The sequence below is a fragment of the Puma concolor genome, chromosome A1, assembly GCF_028749965.1.
Source record: "Puma concolor isolate L17-30 chromosome A1, mPumCon1.1.hap2, whole genome shotgun sequence".
In the NCBI taxonomy this organism is placed as follows: domain Eukaryota; kingdom Metazoa; phylum Chordata; class Mammalia; order Carnivora; family Felidae; genus Puma; species Puma concolor.
The window spans coordinates 95,395,744-95,415,405 of record NC_141667.1 but is presented as its reverse complement, the minus strand read 5'-3'; the positions used below and the strand labels follow the sequence as shown (position 1 = coordinate 95,415,405).

The window sequence follows — 19,662 nt, the reverse complement described above, 5'->3', positions numbered from 1 at the left end:
GCCCCGTTTTTGTTTGTTTTTTTAAGTAAGCTCTACACCCAATGTGGGGCTTGAACTCACAACCTTGAGATCAAGAGTCACATGCTCTACTGACTGAGTGAGGCAGGCACTCCAAAACATGTACTGTAAAGTATAAAAGATGAGTGGACTATTGAAAAAATATAATTTACTAGTATTTTCTCTGTCCAGAAACACTACGTATCTACCAGAATCACAATTCATCAATAAGATGGCCATTATCTTAATACTCACAATGATCACAATTATTTTATGTATCATTAGGAAGACAGAAAAATACTGCCAGATAATTAGATCATGGCATGAAACTCTCTTAGTTGTTCATGAGATGCATATCCATTTCAGAGCTGTTTAAAAACACATGTATTTTTTTAAAGACATTAATGTTTAAAGATGGTGCTCATTGACTTAATAGGAAGGATGCTATTATATAAAACCTTCACAATTCAACTGATCATGAGTATAAATGTTGTGATATCTCTACTTGTTTTTGCATAGTGTGTTGATATAACAAAAAACAAGATTTTTCTTGATAAATCACTTGACTTATAACCTGAGAAGAAATTCTTAAATTTTAGATACATTCTTAATACATCATCAAATAAGTTTGATAAAATGTGGTATCGTTTGTACTGATCTTATTCAAGTAATATCAGGAAAATCCATGAGAAAAACAGGTTTAAAATTAGAAGGGGAGAGGAGTTTTCTAAAATTATTGGAAATGACTGGCAGGCAGGAAGTTACAGATTGTCTTTTTCATTCTGAAAATTGTTAGATGCTCCAAAGACAAAATCTTTTCTATTTTTTTTTTTTTTTTTTCCTGAGCACAGGGCATAGGTATGGTAAATTAAACTCTATAAACTAAATGTCAAATATAAACATGGTACATTAGTTTGCATAGTCTTGCTTATATTTTCAATAAGCCAAATAAATAAATTTGGCCACAAGGCTACCATAATTTCAAATCTAGGTAAAGTGGTAACAAAGGCCTTAAACACTAAATATTTTAATTCATAATACAAAACAAAATATCTCAACAGCTTTAAAATTTAAATATTTCATACAGATACGCACTGATGATCAGATCTTTTTAATGACATCACTGAATATACAAGATATTATAAAATACATTGTAGGGGTGCATGGGTGGCTCAGTCAGTTAAGCATCCAACTCTTGATTTTCAGTTCAGGTCATGATCTCACGGTCCTGAGATTGAACCTCATGTCAGGCTCCATGCTGGGTGTGGAACCTGCTTGGGATTCTCCCTCTCCCTCTGCCCCTCCCCTGCTTAGGCATGTGCACACACTCACTCTCTCTCTCTCAAGAATATATGTATATGTATGTATATACATACATATAGTAAATAATATATATATATATTATTTCTCATTGAAAATGAAAATATTAACTGAGAAATCTAACAGTATCTCCTCCAATCTTTCAAAATGATAAAAATGTACTTTTTACTTATCTTTTAATATTCTGGACCAGGTTAATTAAAGGGCATTTTTGGGGTACCTGGGTGTCTCAGTCGGTTGAATGTCCAGCTCTTGGTTTCAGCTCAGGTCTGATTTCACAATTCCTGGGCCCCACCTGGGCTCCACACTGCCGGTGAGGAGCCTACCTGGAATAATCTCCCTCCTCTTTCTGCCCCTCCCCAACTTGTGCCCATGCTCTCTGTCAAAATAAAACAATAAACTAAAAAAATAAAATAAAATAAAGAGCATTTTTTTCTCCACTTAAAATGAAAAGATACAAAGATCTCATGTGATAAGAATTTTAAGTATTTTAAATGAATCTGATCACTATTTACCTATATATTTGAATTAAAGGGCTGAATTTTTTTTTCTCATTAGAACATTAGTTTAATATATAAATTAACCTTTGACTTTCAGAGCTTTCCTAAATACCAAGGTCTTATCCTTGATTCCTATTCTCTTCCTTTCTCTCATTTTCATTATGTAGAATTAAATCTTCTAAAAAATATTTTATTAAGTAGAATTTGTATTTCTTGTTATTTATTTTAAAAGGTGATCCTCCCTCAGAAGATTCTTTAACAACAAAAAAAAACAAAAAACACAACTTCCTCTTTTTAAATAAAAAATTACAAAAATAAAAACCTTAAATTGAATTACCTTATGAATTAACTCTGACTCAACTCATTGATTCTCCAAAACAGAAAGACAGCTCTTATATTTTTATTCTTGACAGCACCACTAGAGTAAAGTAAGTATCTATCTACTTATACTTTACTCAAGGGAAAAATATGCACAATTTTTTCTCTACAAATATTTAATAACAAGATCTATTATTCCTTCTTTGGATTTCTAATTAATTTCTATTATTGGGTAAAAATTAATTAATTAACTAACTAATTAAAAGGGCTTTAGCGAAATTGCAGTCTTTAAAAAGTCCTCATTTTTTTTAAAATCCAAATTAAGTAAATCAACTCTATTTCCCTAAACACCTCCCATTATTGCTATTTTAGTCTTTTGATATGAGTAAGGTAAGCAACAGCTGCTTTTGTTCCAGATAGATATTAAAAGCCCATGAGAATGACATACACATTTAAATTACAGAAAACTATATATAATTATCACTTCTTAAATTTCATAAAAGAAGAAAAAAAATCCTACTGGCTCTTTTTTACTTCAAAGAAAATTACTGAGATAAATTTTTTGTTTGTTTTAATTCAGCCTTGCTATGACTTTAACTCTAAAAGTTTTTAAAAAGAATAAGGGAAAATATTTTAAGCTAATAATCTGATTCAAAAGAAAATCAGAACGCAGACAGCCTATCTCACATTTTAAATATATAATGTGGACAATTTACCTATGTTGGAATAGTTAGGAAAGTCCTCATTGAACAGGCAGAATTTTACTTGTACGATTTGTTATGCAAAGGATTTAAGAGGATAGCCTATCTTTTTCCATGGGTAGAAACTGCTTAAGTTTATCAATGTCTAATAGAATTCAAATTTGGAAAAGAAGCCCAGGAGTTTGATTCAGAGAATGTCTGGGAAACAATCGGAACAGGAAGGTTCCTAAGCAAGAGGAATCATTTTTGTTCTAGAAACAAGCATCTCTCAGATAAGAAAGAGGCCTCAGTATATGATCTAACTGGATGCACCACTTTGACACAGGAAAATATAGGAGCTGTTCAAGAGCAAGTGAAGATGGTAATAAAAAGCAGAAAGTTTCCCTCAGTAACACTGCCAAGAAACTGAAGAAACTAATACCAAACATTCATTGAAAACACAAAAGCCTAGTTTCTCTCACCAGCAGAATTAGCCTGGAAGTCTCAGCAAGTGAACAAGCTGATGGAAAACTAAGTGTTAGGCAGCTGAAGGGGCAGGAAAAGAACCTTGAGGGACGGTCAGCTAGCAAAGTGCCCTCCTTATTCATTGCGCCCTCCAGGAGAGACCACTTAGAAAGTGAGAGGTTTCCAAGCACACCACAAGTTCTAAAGGACCAGGCAGAGGTGCCAGCTCAAACCTACCTTGGTCTGAACTTGAGCTCTCAACCAATCAAGACAGGAGTTAGGTAAGAATGATTCCCAAATAGGAGACTTAAAATGCCCCACCCACTCCACTCCCCCACCCCACCAGCCCCTCAAGTAAGTAAATGTAAATAAATAATCTCACTGGGAATGTGGACATGGAGATGAAACTAAGTAACTTCTATTTATATTTCAAACATAAAATCCTGCTGAGATTCCCAGTTCTCTGCAAACTTCCCAGTGTTCATATTGTTACTTTATGTATGTCTCTGTAGTGAATAAAATTAAAATCCTAGACATAAAGAAAGGAGTAGGCCCTGTGGAAGGAAAAACTGACAAAGGAAAATTATGAAAAAAGATCAAAGGTTATGTTTATCGTCTGGAAAAGATAAGAAGAGTACATAGGAAGGTGACCTGTGATAGGATAGGTTTACAGATTTAATTTATAGCAAGCTCCCAATGTCCTTTCACAAGAATATCCCAGGTTAGAGAAAAAAGGAAAGAAGATAGTCTAGTGTATGGGGCTATCTGTTGACGAGATTTGCACAAGGAAAACATCCCCATAATTTCTAATACACATTAAAGTGTCCTATTGTAAGCAATACAGAAGTCATTTTTGATATCTAAAGATTTTCCATTTCTCTTAGTATTTGGGCTTTTGTCCATAATAAAAATTATAATATGAATTCAGCTCTGAAATATTTTCCTTTATTTTCTCTTTTCATATCTATCTCAGAGCTGACAAACCAAGGATAATGATGATAGGAGGGCTAAGATAAGGTGATACGGAAGATAAGATAATGACCAAGGAAAAGCAAGAAAAAGGAATATTGAATGGGTCATATATGAGCAGACAATGTTCCCATGGAAGTAGGGCACTTCGTTTATAAATAGCATGGCTCAAGAATTTAGATTCCTTCATCAAATATTGAGTACCAATTAAGTATAAGACACTAGACTACAAAATTGAACATGATATATTTTTACAGCCTATATGTTTACTTCCCTTAGGTATGAGAACTTTTACATTGCTCTTAATAAGCAATTCAATACATGATTGCTAAAACAAAGTTGTAATGAAGAAAGAGAGCTAACATATAGAGATTTCCCTATTAATCTAAGTTTCAAAAACTTCTGGAAGAAGTAAGTCATGGATCATTTAAGTCCATTTAGTTTTCCTCCTAAATCTGAATCTACTTCTCCCCCTATACAATACATGACTGCTTTCTAAAATGAAATTGTGGCCTATAAAGATCATTCAGGCATTGACAATGCTTGAGTCTTAAGTCTTGCTTCAAAAACCATAAACAGCTTTTGAATATCTTAGGAACTCAACGTAGTACATTAATACCAAACAAATTTTATTAGTTGCCCTAGAGTTCAAATTAGAAGTACCTGAACTAGTGAACAGATCTGAGAAATTTCCTGGGCTATATAGAACACACCAGGCAAGCTATCTAAGTGAGTCGACCCTTAGTGTGATAAGTGTTTACCTTTCACTGAGTGGTACTTTCCCCTTGTCTTAATGTTAGCTCCTTCCTTCCTATCACCCCCTAAACGTGGGCTTTTTTTTTTTTTTTTAATAAATTTCCATCCCCAGGCCTCAATTCTTTTTCTTTTTTTTAATGTTTATTTATTTTTGAGAGAAAGAGAGAGAACAAGATGGGAAAGGGCAGAGAGAGGGAGACAGAGGATCCGAAGCAAGAGAGCTCGATGTGGCGCTCAAACTCACAAACTGTGAGCCCAGGCCTCAATTCTTAACTCACCTTTTTTCTCTCATTATTAAACCCATTCTTATAGCTGAATACACTTTCTCTATGTTCTTCCTTCCAAATTTCAGATTTCTGCTAATGGCATCACAAAGTCCATCAGTAGTGTTGACTACAAATTTAAAAAATTTTTATGTCTTCCTTGATTCTTATAACTCTTCTTTATTATCCTTCATTTTCATCTCTCATTTTCAATTTCAATTGCTGCTACCCTCAGTCGAAGGCTTTTCAGCTCTTACCAAGACTGTTAGGAAAGACTCTCCCCAGTTTTCACCTTTAGTCCTTTCCCTTTCTTCAGTTCCTCTCACACAATGCCCTCATATTAATCGTCCTAAAATATAATTTACTATTTTTTGAATATGCTCAAAAAATGATTCTCCATTGCAGGCATAACAAAAGTTTCATCTAGTATAGTTGAAATAGTTATCAGTGAATATTTGGAAAACCTGAGTTTTCCTCACAAAACCTTGCTCAACTTTTAAACAATGGCATATCATTTACTTCTCTGGGTACCAAATTCCCTATCTAGTAAAATAAGTAGGTTGGACCAAATAAGCATTTTCAAACTCTTTTATTTTAAATTGTTGGACTGTTTTGGGTTCTGACACTGGCAATATATAAAAAATAAAGAGACACAGAGATAGAGAGACAGAGATACTTATTTAAGAGTCTTACCAAGAACCCATAAGGAAGAGTTCTTGAACCCTGCAGGGGGTAAAGGAAGACAGATGCAGAAACAGCTGTGAAAGGCTGTTGTGACATGATAAAGACTTGAACTTAAGCATCTGCAGTGAGATTAGAGAGGAGAAGACATGCATAAGGAATGTTTAGGCAATAGATTTGACTGGTTTGGATGACTAGTCAAGGACAAAGGAGAACAATCACCGGGATTAAAAAAAGATTCATTTATGGCATGCGTAATGACTTAAATGGAGATCCATTCCATTTAATTAGAAAGAGAAAATTGAAAGAAATGGGAAAGGAGAACTAACCTGCTTCAGTTAAAACAGAAGAGGCCAAGAGCCTCTCGTCTAGGGTGTTCTCTTCCTTCTCACCTCTAGGCCAAGAGTCTGGGAAACTCAACATAAAAGCAATGGCAGGATAATTTCATAGTGTTCTCACAGTTTTAAAATTTTACTATCTGTTAGCTAAGCATTAATCCTGTGTTTGATTTTTCTACTCCATAGTCAAACAGCTCTGCTTACTATTCCCTAAGTACACCTTATATTTTTCCAATGTCAACCTGTTTCTCTGATATACCCTCTCACACACATCTCTTCTCATCCAAATCCTAGTTGTCATTCAAAAGTCAGTGCACATTCAGATTATTTAAACTCATACAGTATAACAGGTGTTATCTATATTATACTCATAACAACTAACTCATGATATATAGCTCATATACCTGTCCAAATTATGAATCCCTAGAGAGAGAAATATTTATGTCTCTGCCTCTTACACAGCCTCAAAGTAACTTGTATATAAATGGGTTCTCAAAAAAGAGTTAATAAAGAAATGACAGAATGATTCTAAGTTATAGCTACCAAAATCACTCATCTCAGTGATAATTCTGCATAGAATTACACTGATGAATAGTTGTACACCTTTCTTCTTTAAAAATCTAGATATTTTAATGTATCACTATCTATCTACCTACCTATCTATCTATCTATCTATCTATCTATCTATCTATCTATCTATCTATCTATCTATTGAGAGCGAGCAAGTGACCAGGGGAAAGGGGCAGAGGGAGAGAGACAGAACCCAAAGTATACTTCATGCACAGCACAGAGCCCGATGCAGGGCTCAGTCCCACAACCCTGGGATCATGATCTGAGATGAAATCAAGAGTCAGATGCTCAACTGACTGAGCCACCCAGGCATTCCAAAATACCACACATTTTAAAGTTAAAGTTTGACTTTCATAAGAAAAATCATAAAAACCACTTAAAAAATATCTGTACCTTCTTTTTGAAGAGATTGTGACAATTTCCTTTTAGAAAGTTCAAAGATTCAGAAGTTAGCATCTAAACTTTGACAACTGACAACATCTATCTACTGTGGCTGGCTGCAAATAACTCCCTATATTATAATAGTTGTTTGTGGTTTTAAACCCAAGAGACAGAGTAAAGTATCAGGTCATATTTATGTGGGGGGGGGGGGAGGGGGGAAGCCCTTTATACTCAAAATAAATGGAATCAAATGTATAAATATTTCATGAAGTCTGAAAACAGATAACACATTCTTATTCATACAAAATAGCATGTCACATCATTATAGCCCTGCCCATTAATTCTTGGCTAAGTAACTATTTTTTTTTTTTAATTTCTAGTATATATTCAAAGATACAACACCTAAATTTGTGAGGCACTTATTTTTTTACAAAAGAGATGTGGACCCCTAACCTCACTACCAATGCCCACAAAATCCAAGAAATACAATAATAATTAAAAACTAGATTAGGGTAAAGTAAACATGATTTTTTCCAGTATTTTTAATTTTTTTCCCTCTTATCAAAGGAAAAAGGAATAAAAACAAGGTAAGACTTTCATAAAGTTGTATTAAGTTGTCTACAAAATACAGCAATTTTGGGGAGGACTTTTTTTGTTGTTGTGTAAAGATTTAATTTTTAAGTAATTGCTACACCCAACATGAGGCTGGAACTCACAACCCCAAGACCAAGAGTCACACACTCTACCAACTGAGTCGGCCAGATGCCCCCCAAAATATACCAATTTTAAATCAAGTCATGTAACATATAAACAGAAAACAAAGTGGCTACAGAAATATTACACTACAAATCTAAAGTATTTAGACACATTTTGTTTTTCCTTTTAAAAACCTCTAAAATAACTTATTTCATATGACTTTTAAATTTATGAATTTCATATCTCTAATAGTACATTAGAATTATATATTATTTTTGAAAGAGTATCCTATTTCTATCAGTTTTGCTTTTATGTTATTACTCTATGGCAACATAATCACAGGTAGTATAATATCAGCATCAAAAATAGTAAAGAAGGGGCACCTGGGTGGCTCAGTCAGTTAAGTGTCTGACTTCAGCTCAGGTCATGATCCCGTGCTTAGTGGATTCAAGCCCCAAATCAGGCTCTGTCCTGACAGCATGGAGTGTACTTGGAATTTTCTCTGTCTCTCTCTCTCTCTCTCTCCCTCCCTCCCTCCCTCCCTCTCTGCCCCTTCCCTGCTTGTGCTCTCTGTTTCAAAATAAATAAATATCTAAAAAAAAAAAAGATGAAATTCCTTTAAACCATATACTTTGAAAAAACAAATTATTTTTCACAATGAAACAAGCTGTCAATAAAGTCATACTTATTATGTTTATCTCTTTTCCATATTAGTTTCTCCATTTATTTCTTTAAGGATTTTGTACTAACTATCTAATGCTAGAAATTACGGTTAAAATTTTTTTTAAGTTTATTTATTTATTTTGAGGGGGTGTAGGGGCTGACAGAGAGGGAGAGAGAGAATCCCAAGCAGGTTCCCCATTGTCAGCGCTGAGCTCAATGCCAGGCTTGACTCAGGGCTTAATCTCATGAACCATGAGATCACTACCTGAGCCGAAATCAAGAGTCCGACGCTTAACCAACTGAGCCACCCATGTTATAAAATATTTTTAAGTAGAATTCTTCCAAAATGCCTATACTTTTTTTGCTTGACTCCTATTATTCTTGTCTTCTATCAAATGACTGACATAACATATTGCCCTACAGGAAATCCCCAGGATCAAAAGAAATAAGAAACATAGCTGATATAGTTATCTGCAGTACTTTGAAGCCACCCAGAAGCATTCCTAGGCACAGTGACAAGCTGGGATTACAGACACACAGATACCACATGTAAAGTGGTAGACGTGCTTCTTTAAATGGACACAGCTTACACAAAAACAAAAACAAAAATAAACAACTTACCTTATGCTAGAAAGAATATAAGGTGGTTTATAAAGTTTACACATTGCAAAAGAAATTAAACTAGATCCTATCAGAAATGAAAACAATGGTAGAAACAAGACAGCATATAAGGTGAAAAGTGAACCTGTTGAGGTGAACAAATGTATATATACTGACTGATAAACATTAATACACACCTACAACAGTTTTTATTATCTTAATGGATTTTAAATGTAAGTTTATTTGTTCCTATCCTATTGAGAACTCTCGTTTAAGGGTGCCTGGGTGGCTCAGGTGGCTAAGCATCCGACTGTGGCTCAGGTCATCATCTCACGGTTCGTGAGTTCAAGCACCCCATGAGGCTCTGTGCTGACAGCTCAGAGCCTGGAGCCTGCTTCAGGTTCTGTGCCTCCCTCTCTCCCTGCCCCTCCTCTACCCATGTTCTGACACTCTCTCTTTCTCAAAAAAAAAAAAAAAAAAAAAAAAAAAAAAAGAATAAACATTAAAAAAACAACAACTCTATACTGTGTAGGAGAATCATAGCCTAATGTGATACATTAATTTGAGCAGGAACTAATTACAGCTACTATACACTGAAAACAACCCCCATCCGATGTTATGTGTACTTGCCATCTCTCTCCATAGTCTTAAATACACATTCTGACTGATCTAATAATCTAAGACTATAACATGTTTCTCCATGTAATTTACTACTTGACATTTCAAACTTCTTGAGAAAAGATCTCTTTCACTAGATGGTAGCCCATGAGAATAGGGATTGTATCTATTTTGTTCAAGCTAGATTCCCTAGTGCCGTGCCTCCTGAGATATAAAGGCTTTGCTACCTGCTTTGATTCATTTGTTATGTCTTTACAGATTACTGTCTTATCTAAATTTGTTTTGAAATACAAAATGAATAAAGGTAGTATTAAATGACCTTCCTAAAACTACATATCCAGTTACATTGAACTAAAAAATAACAAAAACTTCTTAGATAATATTTTATTTAATCATTCATTTATGTAAACACCACACATTATTTGAACATCTCATGTCAGGCACCATGCCGGGCACAGGGGATGAAAAAGACAAGACAAAGCCTCCTCCCTGAGAAAGCTCACCAATCATTAGAGAAAACATTCCATTATAAAAATCTAATATACAGGATTATCAGGGAGGTACACAGAAGATGTTATCATAGCAAAGGGTGTACTTAACTCTGCAATAGTTTTTTTTCTTTTTAGAAAAATGTTTTTTTTTAATTGAAGTATAACTGATATATAAGATATTAGTTTCAGGTGTGCAAAATGGTGATTTGACATTTATATACATTACAAAATGGTTACCATAAGTGTAGTTACTATCTGTCACCATACAAAGTTATTATAAAATTATTGACTATATTCACTATGTTATACTTTCTACAGAAGTATTTTCCTATATATGATTATCTGCAAAAACAATTTTCATAAGGTATGAATAAAAACATTCCCCTATTGTTTTATTTACATAATATTACATGTTGTGTATCATTTTTTAAAAGTGTCCTATCATGACAAACCTATAACATAATCCTTTCTAGATGTTATAAACATTCTCTTAGGTAAGAATACAAAAATCAGCATCATGTTATCAACAATCAGAACTTAAGCCTACAACTTTATCTGAACATTTGAACAACTTAAAATCTCTCCAGTCTACCAGACTTACAGACTACTATATTCTGTAACATTTATCGAACTATCTATTATTTGACAGACCCGAGGGAAAAACAAATCGAATACTGTGCTCTCCAAGAGCTCATTGTAATAATGTGATTTCATTACCACCACACTAAAGCAATGATATATTTTGGCTCTATCACTGCTTTAGGACAATTAAGGAATCTTCATTCATACCAGAGAACTAAAATTATAATCACTGTATACATTTCTCATTAAGTTTAATAGTATATATTGATACTTTTTTAGGAAATGAATGAAATTAGAAACGAATTGTTAAATAAAACAACTCTATGTTAATCTGAAGCACAAAAAAAATCTAGTAAATATTAATTAATTCCACGTAAAAGCATTGCCTGTGATTTCAGAGTAAAACAGAAACATACTAATGGGGAGAAAAGAAAAGCTAGTTCAATAAACATTACAAGTTAGCATGTATTAGTTTTAATCATGTGAGGTGACAGCTTACTTTTAATGATAATATTGTAGCATCTAATAATAATTTTACAGCTCAGATAAACCTAGTTTTCACTCAGGATAAAAATTACAGTACCAAGTTAGTTATCTCCCAGTCATGTGGCAAAATAATGGCTCCATAGTAAAATCTCTATACCCTCTCATATGATAAATTCCTAATTATTAAACTTTCCTCCAGCATTTCTGATCTTATTTTCCACTCCCCTCTAGAAAATCAACAGGTAGACATAACTTCACACTATCTACCATAGCAGAGAAGAAACAGATTTGTTTGGAGATCATCACTGTATTTTCCTGCCATCAGTTCTCAAAGAGGAACCTTAGCAATACCCGTAAATACATTGGAAAATACTGTGTTTATTCCTTTCTAAAGTTAATTACCTTAACTATATTTTAATATCTTGCTATTTTAACATTTTTCAAAATTACAAATATAGAAAAAATACAAAATAAATGTATGGCATTTTTATGAAATATTATAAAGCAAGCACATGGTTATTATAAATTAATCATCACCATGGTCAGGCAAAATAGAATTTTGCCAAATATCTCAAAAGCCTTTTCCATGAGCCCCATCCCAATCATAACCTCTTCCCATTTCCCATATTCTAACTTGTATAATAATCATTTCCTTGTGTTTTCTCTTTGTCACCCAAAAGTACATGCCTGTACACTATTTACTGTTGATTTCCAAATGTGTCATTATTTTACAAATAGCACTGCATATAGATGCTAAATATTTAATACGTTTTAAGTATAAATCCAAGAAGATCAAGGTTTTACTCATCTTAAATGTTTTATTTTGTTTTCACTTTTTCTCACAGGAAGTATGAACAGGTAATTTTTTGAGGGAAAGGGTATGAACATTGCATCAATGATCACTTGGCAAATAAAATAATAGAGTGACAAAAATCCATATTCTAAAGAGGTCAAAAAACAACCCCCCCCCCAAAAAAAAATATTAAATAAAAGCCAAAAATGTTTCTGGGATAATAATTACCAAAAAAAGAGTTTATTAAAAGTTATACAATGGCCTAAAAGTTACATCTATTCAGTTTACAGATCATATGTACACATACATATGTATGTGTATATGTGCACATACAAAAAGCAAAAGTCTTTCATAAATGCCTACAGCATTTAAAAACACAGAACCACCTCAAATATGTGATATTTTACTAAATTAGTTATTTTCTAATTTCGAAGAGACATTGTAAGGTAGTCACTGAAAGGTAAAAGTTTCTCTGTTTTAAAATAAATTTCCCGAATATAAAATTAACTGTAAGTATTTGGAAAATACAGAAAGTAGTTTGCATAATCCCAATATCAAAAGGTAATAATTTTTAACATTTTAGGCTATTTTTTAATTAAAAAGATTATTCATTATTCACCTCATTACGCCTCTATCATTTCTTTTAAAAAAGTAGTCTATTTTTCATTATCCATTATCAATCATATAAACAAAGACTATAAAGTAACAAGACTATTTTTTAAACATATGAGAATTTATGCATGCAAGTACTTTTTTATTCTAAAGATGAAGCTCTTGAACAAAATATTTTCAGAATGCTCCTTTGAGAGCTACCTTGAAAGGCAGTAGGTATACATATTAATTACTATTACAGAAATGGTCCCATCATGAACTCTAATAAAGAAATACAGAATTCTAGAATTTTGCCACAATCTTATTGTTTGTTCCTGTTTCCCATTTTCTTCCCTGAGTCTTTCAAATTTCTATATCTGCACATTAAACATGAATTGTGTTGATTATTTTCAGAAACTATCTACTATTATTAAGAAGTCAGGAAATCCTACTCATGAAAATTACCATAAAATTATGCTACAAAAAAATGTATTTCTAAAAATCCAATTATAACATAAAATTATGTAAGTCAACCTCTTCACAAACCTTCATTTAAAAGACAATTTTGGAGACATATTATCACTGAAACTAAACTGGCTTAAAGGTATAATAAAAATGCTGCCTAAAATAAATCAAATCTCTTAAAACTAATATTTAAGATAAAATTAGAAAGCATCTGATAAAGCATGTGCTAATATTCATAATGAATTATAAAATCCAAATACTTAATTTTTTTCTAAACTACATTTTTTAGGACCAAATTACATGCTAAGGGATTATTCTTCCTTGAAAATCTATTCTACTTTCAATTGTACTTCTAACCAATGCTCGTGCTCAAAAACTTTGGAATTTTAAGTGGGTTTCTAAAGCTAACAAGTGTGAATATTCTCTGAAATATTGAAAATGCCTCATGAATGCAAAATTAATAGGACAATGATGATGAGGATGATGATGAAGAAGAGGTAGAGGAGGAGGCTATGACAATGATGATTTATCTAATGCTTCTAAGACATGCTAAATTAGTTCAGTATTCCCTGTAAGATCTCTATGGTAAACAGTAGGGTGCATTTTTTTATACAATGGAATTTTGAAAAATTATTTACATAATTAATTCCTTAAAATGTAGATTCACAAATATTATTGTCCTTTGGAGTAGAATACTGGCACTATCGAATGCCATCTAGTTGTCAAAATTATTGGGTATTTCAAAAATGTTTCCCATGAATGGCAGGTCAAAGCTAGACATGTCTTTGGTGTAGGAGATAGATGAGATGCAAGTATCCCACTCTAGCCAGATTCCTTATCATCATCATGGTTGGATCTCTGCTCTACTTTCTGCCATAAATACTGTGTCCTAGATTCTGCCTTACCTGGATTTTCTCTACATTTTCTTTACATGCAAAAGCATCCGTTTCACTCACTCACCCAAGAGCTATTGTTTGGTACGGAGCAAGCTTTATGAATACAATCAATGTCAGATGAGGCAAGCACAAGCAGTCACTTTAATCAGCTTAGTACACAGTTAAAGTATTACACAGTCCCTGCCAGATGCCCAAACTTTCCCTTCTCTTCAGCCTGCACACTGTTCCTAGTGCCACTTTTAGGGCTGTAATTCTCCTGGCTATTTCAACGCTTTAGTCTGAGACTGAAGTATGTCATTTGGAAGAACAAGGTCTTTTTCCCTTTTGAGTCCTGGTTTTGGTTTTTAAGGCTATTCACACGGAATGATGTCCCCCTTCTACCAAGTAAACAAATAACAAATAACCCTCTGGTTAAGTTTTAGGTAGTTACCATCAGATATCTCCTCAGGTTCCAGCCCCATTTCCACCTCCTCCAAGCTAAGGACATTGGGTTTCCTTCCTCCCAAACTCAAGATGTCCTTCCTTTATGGTCAATTCTACAAACAGTATTTCCCCAGACCCGTCACAATACTATCTTATTCTTAAATGCAATTTTTCCCTAAAAAAAAAATTTTGTTTTTTTCCCCCCTCCTATTTTCTACAATTCTACTTCCTAATACCATCAACTCTCTAAAATCACATTTGCAGTTATTCTAACAAAATTCTCAATATACATCACTTAGCCAGGGACAATCTACTGTCCTCCACTCAGAATTGAAAAATTAAAAAAAGATTTAAAAATCACATTTTCATTTTTGCATAGCATCTTTTGCTGTTTCCCTTAATTCACAATAAGTTTTAGTTATAGAAATTAATTCAGTATAAAGGATAGTTTTGATATGTAACCGAAAGGTATAAAAAAGAAGAAAATAGTATCTTTATGTATTTTTTAAATCTTATGTGCAAAAGAGAAACTTATCATTTGTAGTATTCTCATGACTCCTTTTGTAAAATAAAGAATTACTACTTCATTTTTATAAATCTGAAATTTCACAAATCAGTCATGCTTAAAGATAAAAAAATACGTTTAACAACTTGGAATTAAGACTAACCTTGTATCTTAAGCTTTTCAACAAGACAAACACTCATTTGTATTTCGCTTTAAAGTTATAACTCTAATTTTTAAGAAGAAAATAACACCCAGTTTCTTAAAACCAAAGAAAAAGAATAGATGGTCCAATGAATTTTTCAAGAGTAGTGGTTAAAAAGAAAACTAACAATATAACTTAGTTCAATTAAACATTAACTCACATAATCATGGAAGGCTTTTGCTTCACTTGAATGCTCACATGTTTCCCGTCTTTCTGGAGCTGCACAGTAGAGATCCCAAAATACACTAAAAAAGTAATTATGGTAACATTAAGAAAAGCAGATAACACCAAATGAGAGATCAAAATTCCAAAAATAGAAGACATGTATTACTCTTTATACAAAATGTGTTTTCTTCTTCAGGACAAATGTTTCTATGAAAGATTTAAATCAAGCAGGGTTCTTCCTGCAATAACATCTTTCAGAAATAGCTATGTTTCAGAAATGCTAAGATTTTTTTCTAAAAAAAAATTAAAACATCTTTTAAACTGTCATTTTAAATTATCTGTTTATATAGCTTAAACACATGATTGAAATAATTACAATGCCTTTCACAGCTTCCCCATAAAAAAAAAAAAACAGTAAATAATATCCTAATTTAATCATTAAGGAATAAAGTGACACATTATTTTTTTCAAGGTAATTTTGTTTTCCAATTACCAGGCCAATATCCTGACCATTTAATCACACTGTTCAAACAAATACATTTTCCTAAAATATTCTTTTTGTCCTTGCAATTACCAAAATAGGTTAGTAATTTTGAAAATTCAAAAAATCCATGGTCTCTTTTTTCCCCTCCTATTCAAAAACAATGGGAATAAGTAAGGTGGAACCGGTTGGGAAAAATAATTATACTGCTTACAAAATTGTGTCTCTGATCATCCTTCCATCAATGAAATTAACAATGAGCATGAGCAAAGGATTCAAATTCAGGAAAGCAAATATCTAGAAACACTGGCAACAAAGGCAATTATACTGATCAACAGAAATCTTTTTTTATTATACATTTCCTACTCTACAGAAATGGAAAATAGACTAATCAATTGGTTAAGAGCACAGGTTTTGGAACAGGACACTTCTCAGAAGCCAGCTCTGTAAATTAATTACTAGCTCAAATTGCTTAAACAGATCGGAAACACAATTTCCTCCTTTCTATTAAGAGAATTGTTTCTATAAAATGGGATTGTTGAGAAAATTAAATTATATAACATAAATCCAGCATCTGACAGAGTAAGCATATTATCAATAATATAATCAACACTATGATTAGCTTGCATTAAAGTTTAAAATGCATACATATTGTTAGGACTATCAACAATAGCCAAAGTATGGAAAGAGCCCAAATGTCCATCGATGGATGAATGGATAAAGAAGATATGGTATATAAATATACAATGGAGTATGACTCAGCAATCAAAAACAATGAAATCTTGCTATTTGCAACTATGTGGATGGAACTAGAGGGTATTATGTTAAGTGAAATTAGTCAGTCAGAGAAAGACAAATATCATATGACTTCACTCATAAGAGGACTTTAAGATACAAAACAGATGAACATAAGGGAAGGGAAGCAAAAATAATATAAAAACAGGGAGGGGGACAAAAACACAAGAGACTCTTAAATATGGAAAACAAACAGGGTTACTGGAGGGGTTGTGGGATGGATTAAATGGGTAAGGGGCATTCAGGAATCTACTCCTGAAATCATTGTTGCCGCTACATGCTAACTTAGATATAAATTTTAAAAAATAATTAAATAAAAATCAAAAAAAGAAAAAAGAACATAGATGGTTAAGTATTGGCATAAAAAAAAAAAAAAAAAAAAAAAGATAAATTAAACCTGGCCTCTTTGGTTTGACCCTTGGAGACTCAGCCTGAATCTCTCTCTCCACAGCTAGGAGAAAACATTCTGTAGGCCTTATAATACAACTAGTTCAGTAAAATAAGATTATCTTCAACAGCAAAAAATATGAATGATTGAGTATTGCCATTTAATTTCCTTTGAAGTTTCCACAATAAGCAAGGAAAATAAGGAAAACAATAACGCAATTAAAAGTTGCACTTGGTCTTCTTTTGGGACAAAAAGTATACAAATTATAGGTATACAAAGATACAGGTAAAAGTTTTCTGCCTATATCAAGTGTGTTATGAGTTATAATATATTGTAATTATTATTTCTTATGTTCATGTTATTAAGGAACTTCAAAGCTCTTAAAAAACAAAATTATAATGGTCGTCTTTAAATTGTATTTAAACAGAAAATACTATGTGCAATATTATGACAAACATCTTAATATCTCTTCTTATTCACTAATTTCCTAGCAAATGCTGTAAGAACCCTCTTCGAAATTATTACATTTTTACTTTTAAAATGTTGCCTTACAAAATGGACTGGAAAAAAACTAATAATTTCTTATCAGACTATGTCCTAAAAGTTATTAAATAACTATCAATAAATAATTATTTATACACATATTATTAAATTAAATATTTACCTTGGAACAGTAACACTGCTCTATTTCTATTTTCCAGTTTCCCTTTATGGATTTAATGTAAAGTTAAAAGTTTACAAGATCAAGATGAGGGATAATAAAACAACTTACTAAAATGAGATAACTTTTTATATGGTATTTTTCTGACAATAATACATTACCCATACATGATCTCCTTGAATAAAGTTAAAGAAATACATCCTTTGAAGACATTTACCAAAGGGAGAAATACACAGTTCTACAATAATAATTACAGATATTAATACTCCACTCTCAATACTGGATAAAACAACCAGACAAAAGATAAACAAGGAAACAGAAATTAAACAACACAGTAAAGTAACTAGATTTAACAGACATATGCAGAACACTCCACCCAGCAACAACAGCATATACCTTCCTCTCAAGTGCACATGGGACATTTTCCAGAATAGGCCATATGTTAAAGCACACATTAAGTCTCAGTAGATTTGAATCTAGATATCATACAAAGTATCTTCTCTGACCACAATGGGATGAAGTTAGAGATCAGTAACAGGAGGAAAGGGGCGCCTGGGTGGCTCAGTTGGTTAAGCATCCAACTCTTGATTTCGGCTCAGGTTATGATCACATGCTTTCTAAGTTCAAGAGTCTCCCTCTCCCTTTCTCTCTGCCCCTGCTCTGCTCACACACACACATTCTCTCTCACAACAAATAAACTTTAAAAAAAGGGAGAGAGACATAGAAGACTCAAATTACTAAAGACACCATCAACAAAATATCTGCTAGAACTAAATAAATGGATTCAGTAAAGTTGCTGGATATAAAATCAATACATAAAAATCAGCTGTGTTTCCATAAAGTAACAATGAACTATGAGGCGGCAAAATTAAGAAAACAATTCCATTCACAATTGTATCGAAAAAAGTAACACACCCAGGAATAAATTTAACCATATGATCTAGCAATTCTACTTCTGGGTTTATACCCACAAGAACTGAAAGCACAGGGTGCTGGGTGGCTCAGCGGGTTAAGCATTGGAATATTGGTTTTGGCTCAGGTCTTGATCTCATGGGATTGTGGGATCGAGCCTCCTGCCCTGCTCCCCGTCACGGTCTGCGCTAATAGCACAGAGCCAGCTTGGGATTCTTGCTCTTCCTCTTCATTTTTTTTTTAAGTTTATTTATTTTCTTAGAACAATCTGGGGAGGGGCAGAGAGAGAGAGAGAGAGAGAGAGAGAGAGAGAGAGAGAACCAAGCAGGATGCACACTGCCAGTATGGAGTGTAATGTGGAGCTCAAACTCACAAACCAGGAGATAATGACCTGAGCCAAAATCTAGAGTCAGAGGCTTAACTGACTGAGCCACCCTGGTGCCTCTTTCTCTCTCCCTCTTTCTGCCTCTCCCCTTCTCTCTCTCAAAATAAATAAATAAAAATAAAAACTTAGAAAAAAATTGAAAGCAGGGGCGCCTGAGTGGCTCTGTTGGTTAAGTGGCTGACTTTGGCTCAAGTCATGATCTCACAGTTTGCGGTGGAGCTCAGAGCCTGGAGCCTACTTCGGATTCTGTGTCTTCCTCTCTGTCTCTGCCCCTCCCCTACTTGCGCTCTGTCATTCTCTCTCAAAAATAAATAAAATGTTAAAAAAAAATTTTTTAATTGAAAGCAGAGTCTCAAAGAGATATTTATACACATAGGTTCATAGCAGCATTACTCACAATAGCTAAAATATGGAAGCAACCCAGGTGCCCATTGATGGTTAAGTAGACATACTATATAAATACAATGGAAAATTACTCAGCCTTTAAAAGGAAGGAAATTCTAACATATGCTACAATACAGATGAACCACAAGGACACTGCACTAAGTGAAGCTAGTCTCTAAAAGACAAATACTACATGCTTTTACTTATATGAGGTACTTACAGTAGCCAAAAATCATAAAGAA

The 19,662-nt window shown here is 33.1% G+C and overlaps 1 protein-coding gene across 10 annotated transcripts in view; it reads right to left on the bottom strand.

Annotated features, from left to right (window-relative positions):
• SSBP2 (single stranded DNA binding protein 2) overlaps nt 1-19,662 on the bottom strand; it is a 322,394-nt gene that overhangs the window by 181,978 nt on the left and 120,754 nt on the right. For all 10 annotated transcript variants that reach the window (XM_025924980.2, XM_025924976.2, XM_025924977.2 and 7 more), the window contains one exon: nt 15,410-15,494. In XM_025924980.2, the coding sequence (XP_025780765.1) occupies nt 15,410-15,494 (85 nt within the window). The remainder of the gene's footprint in view (nt 1-15,409; nt 15,495-19,662) is intronic.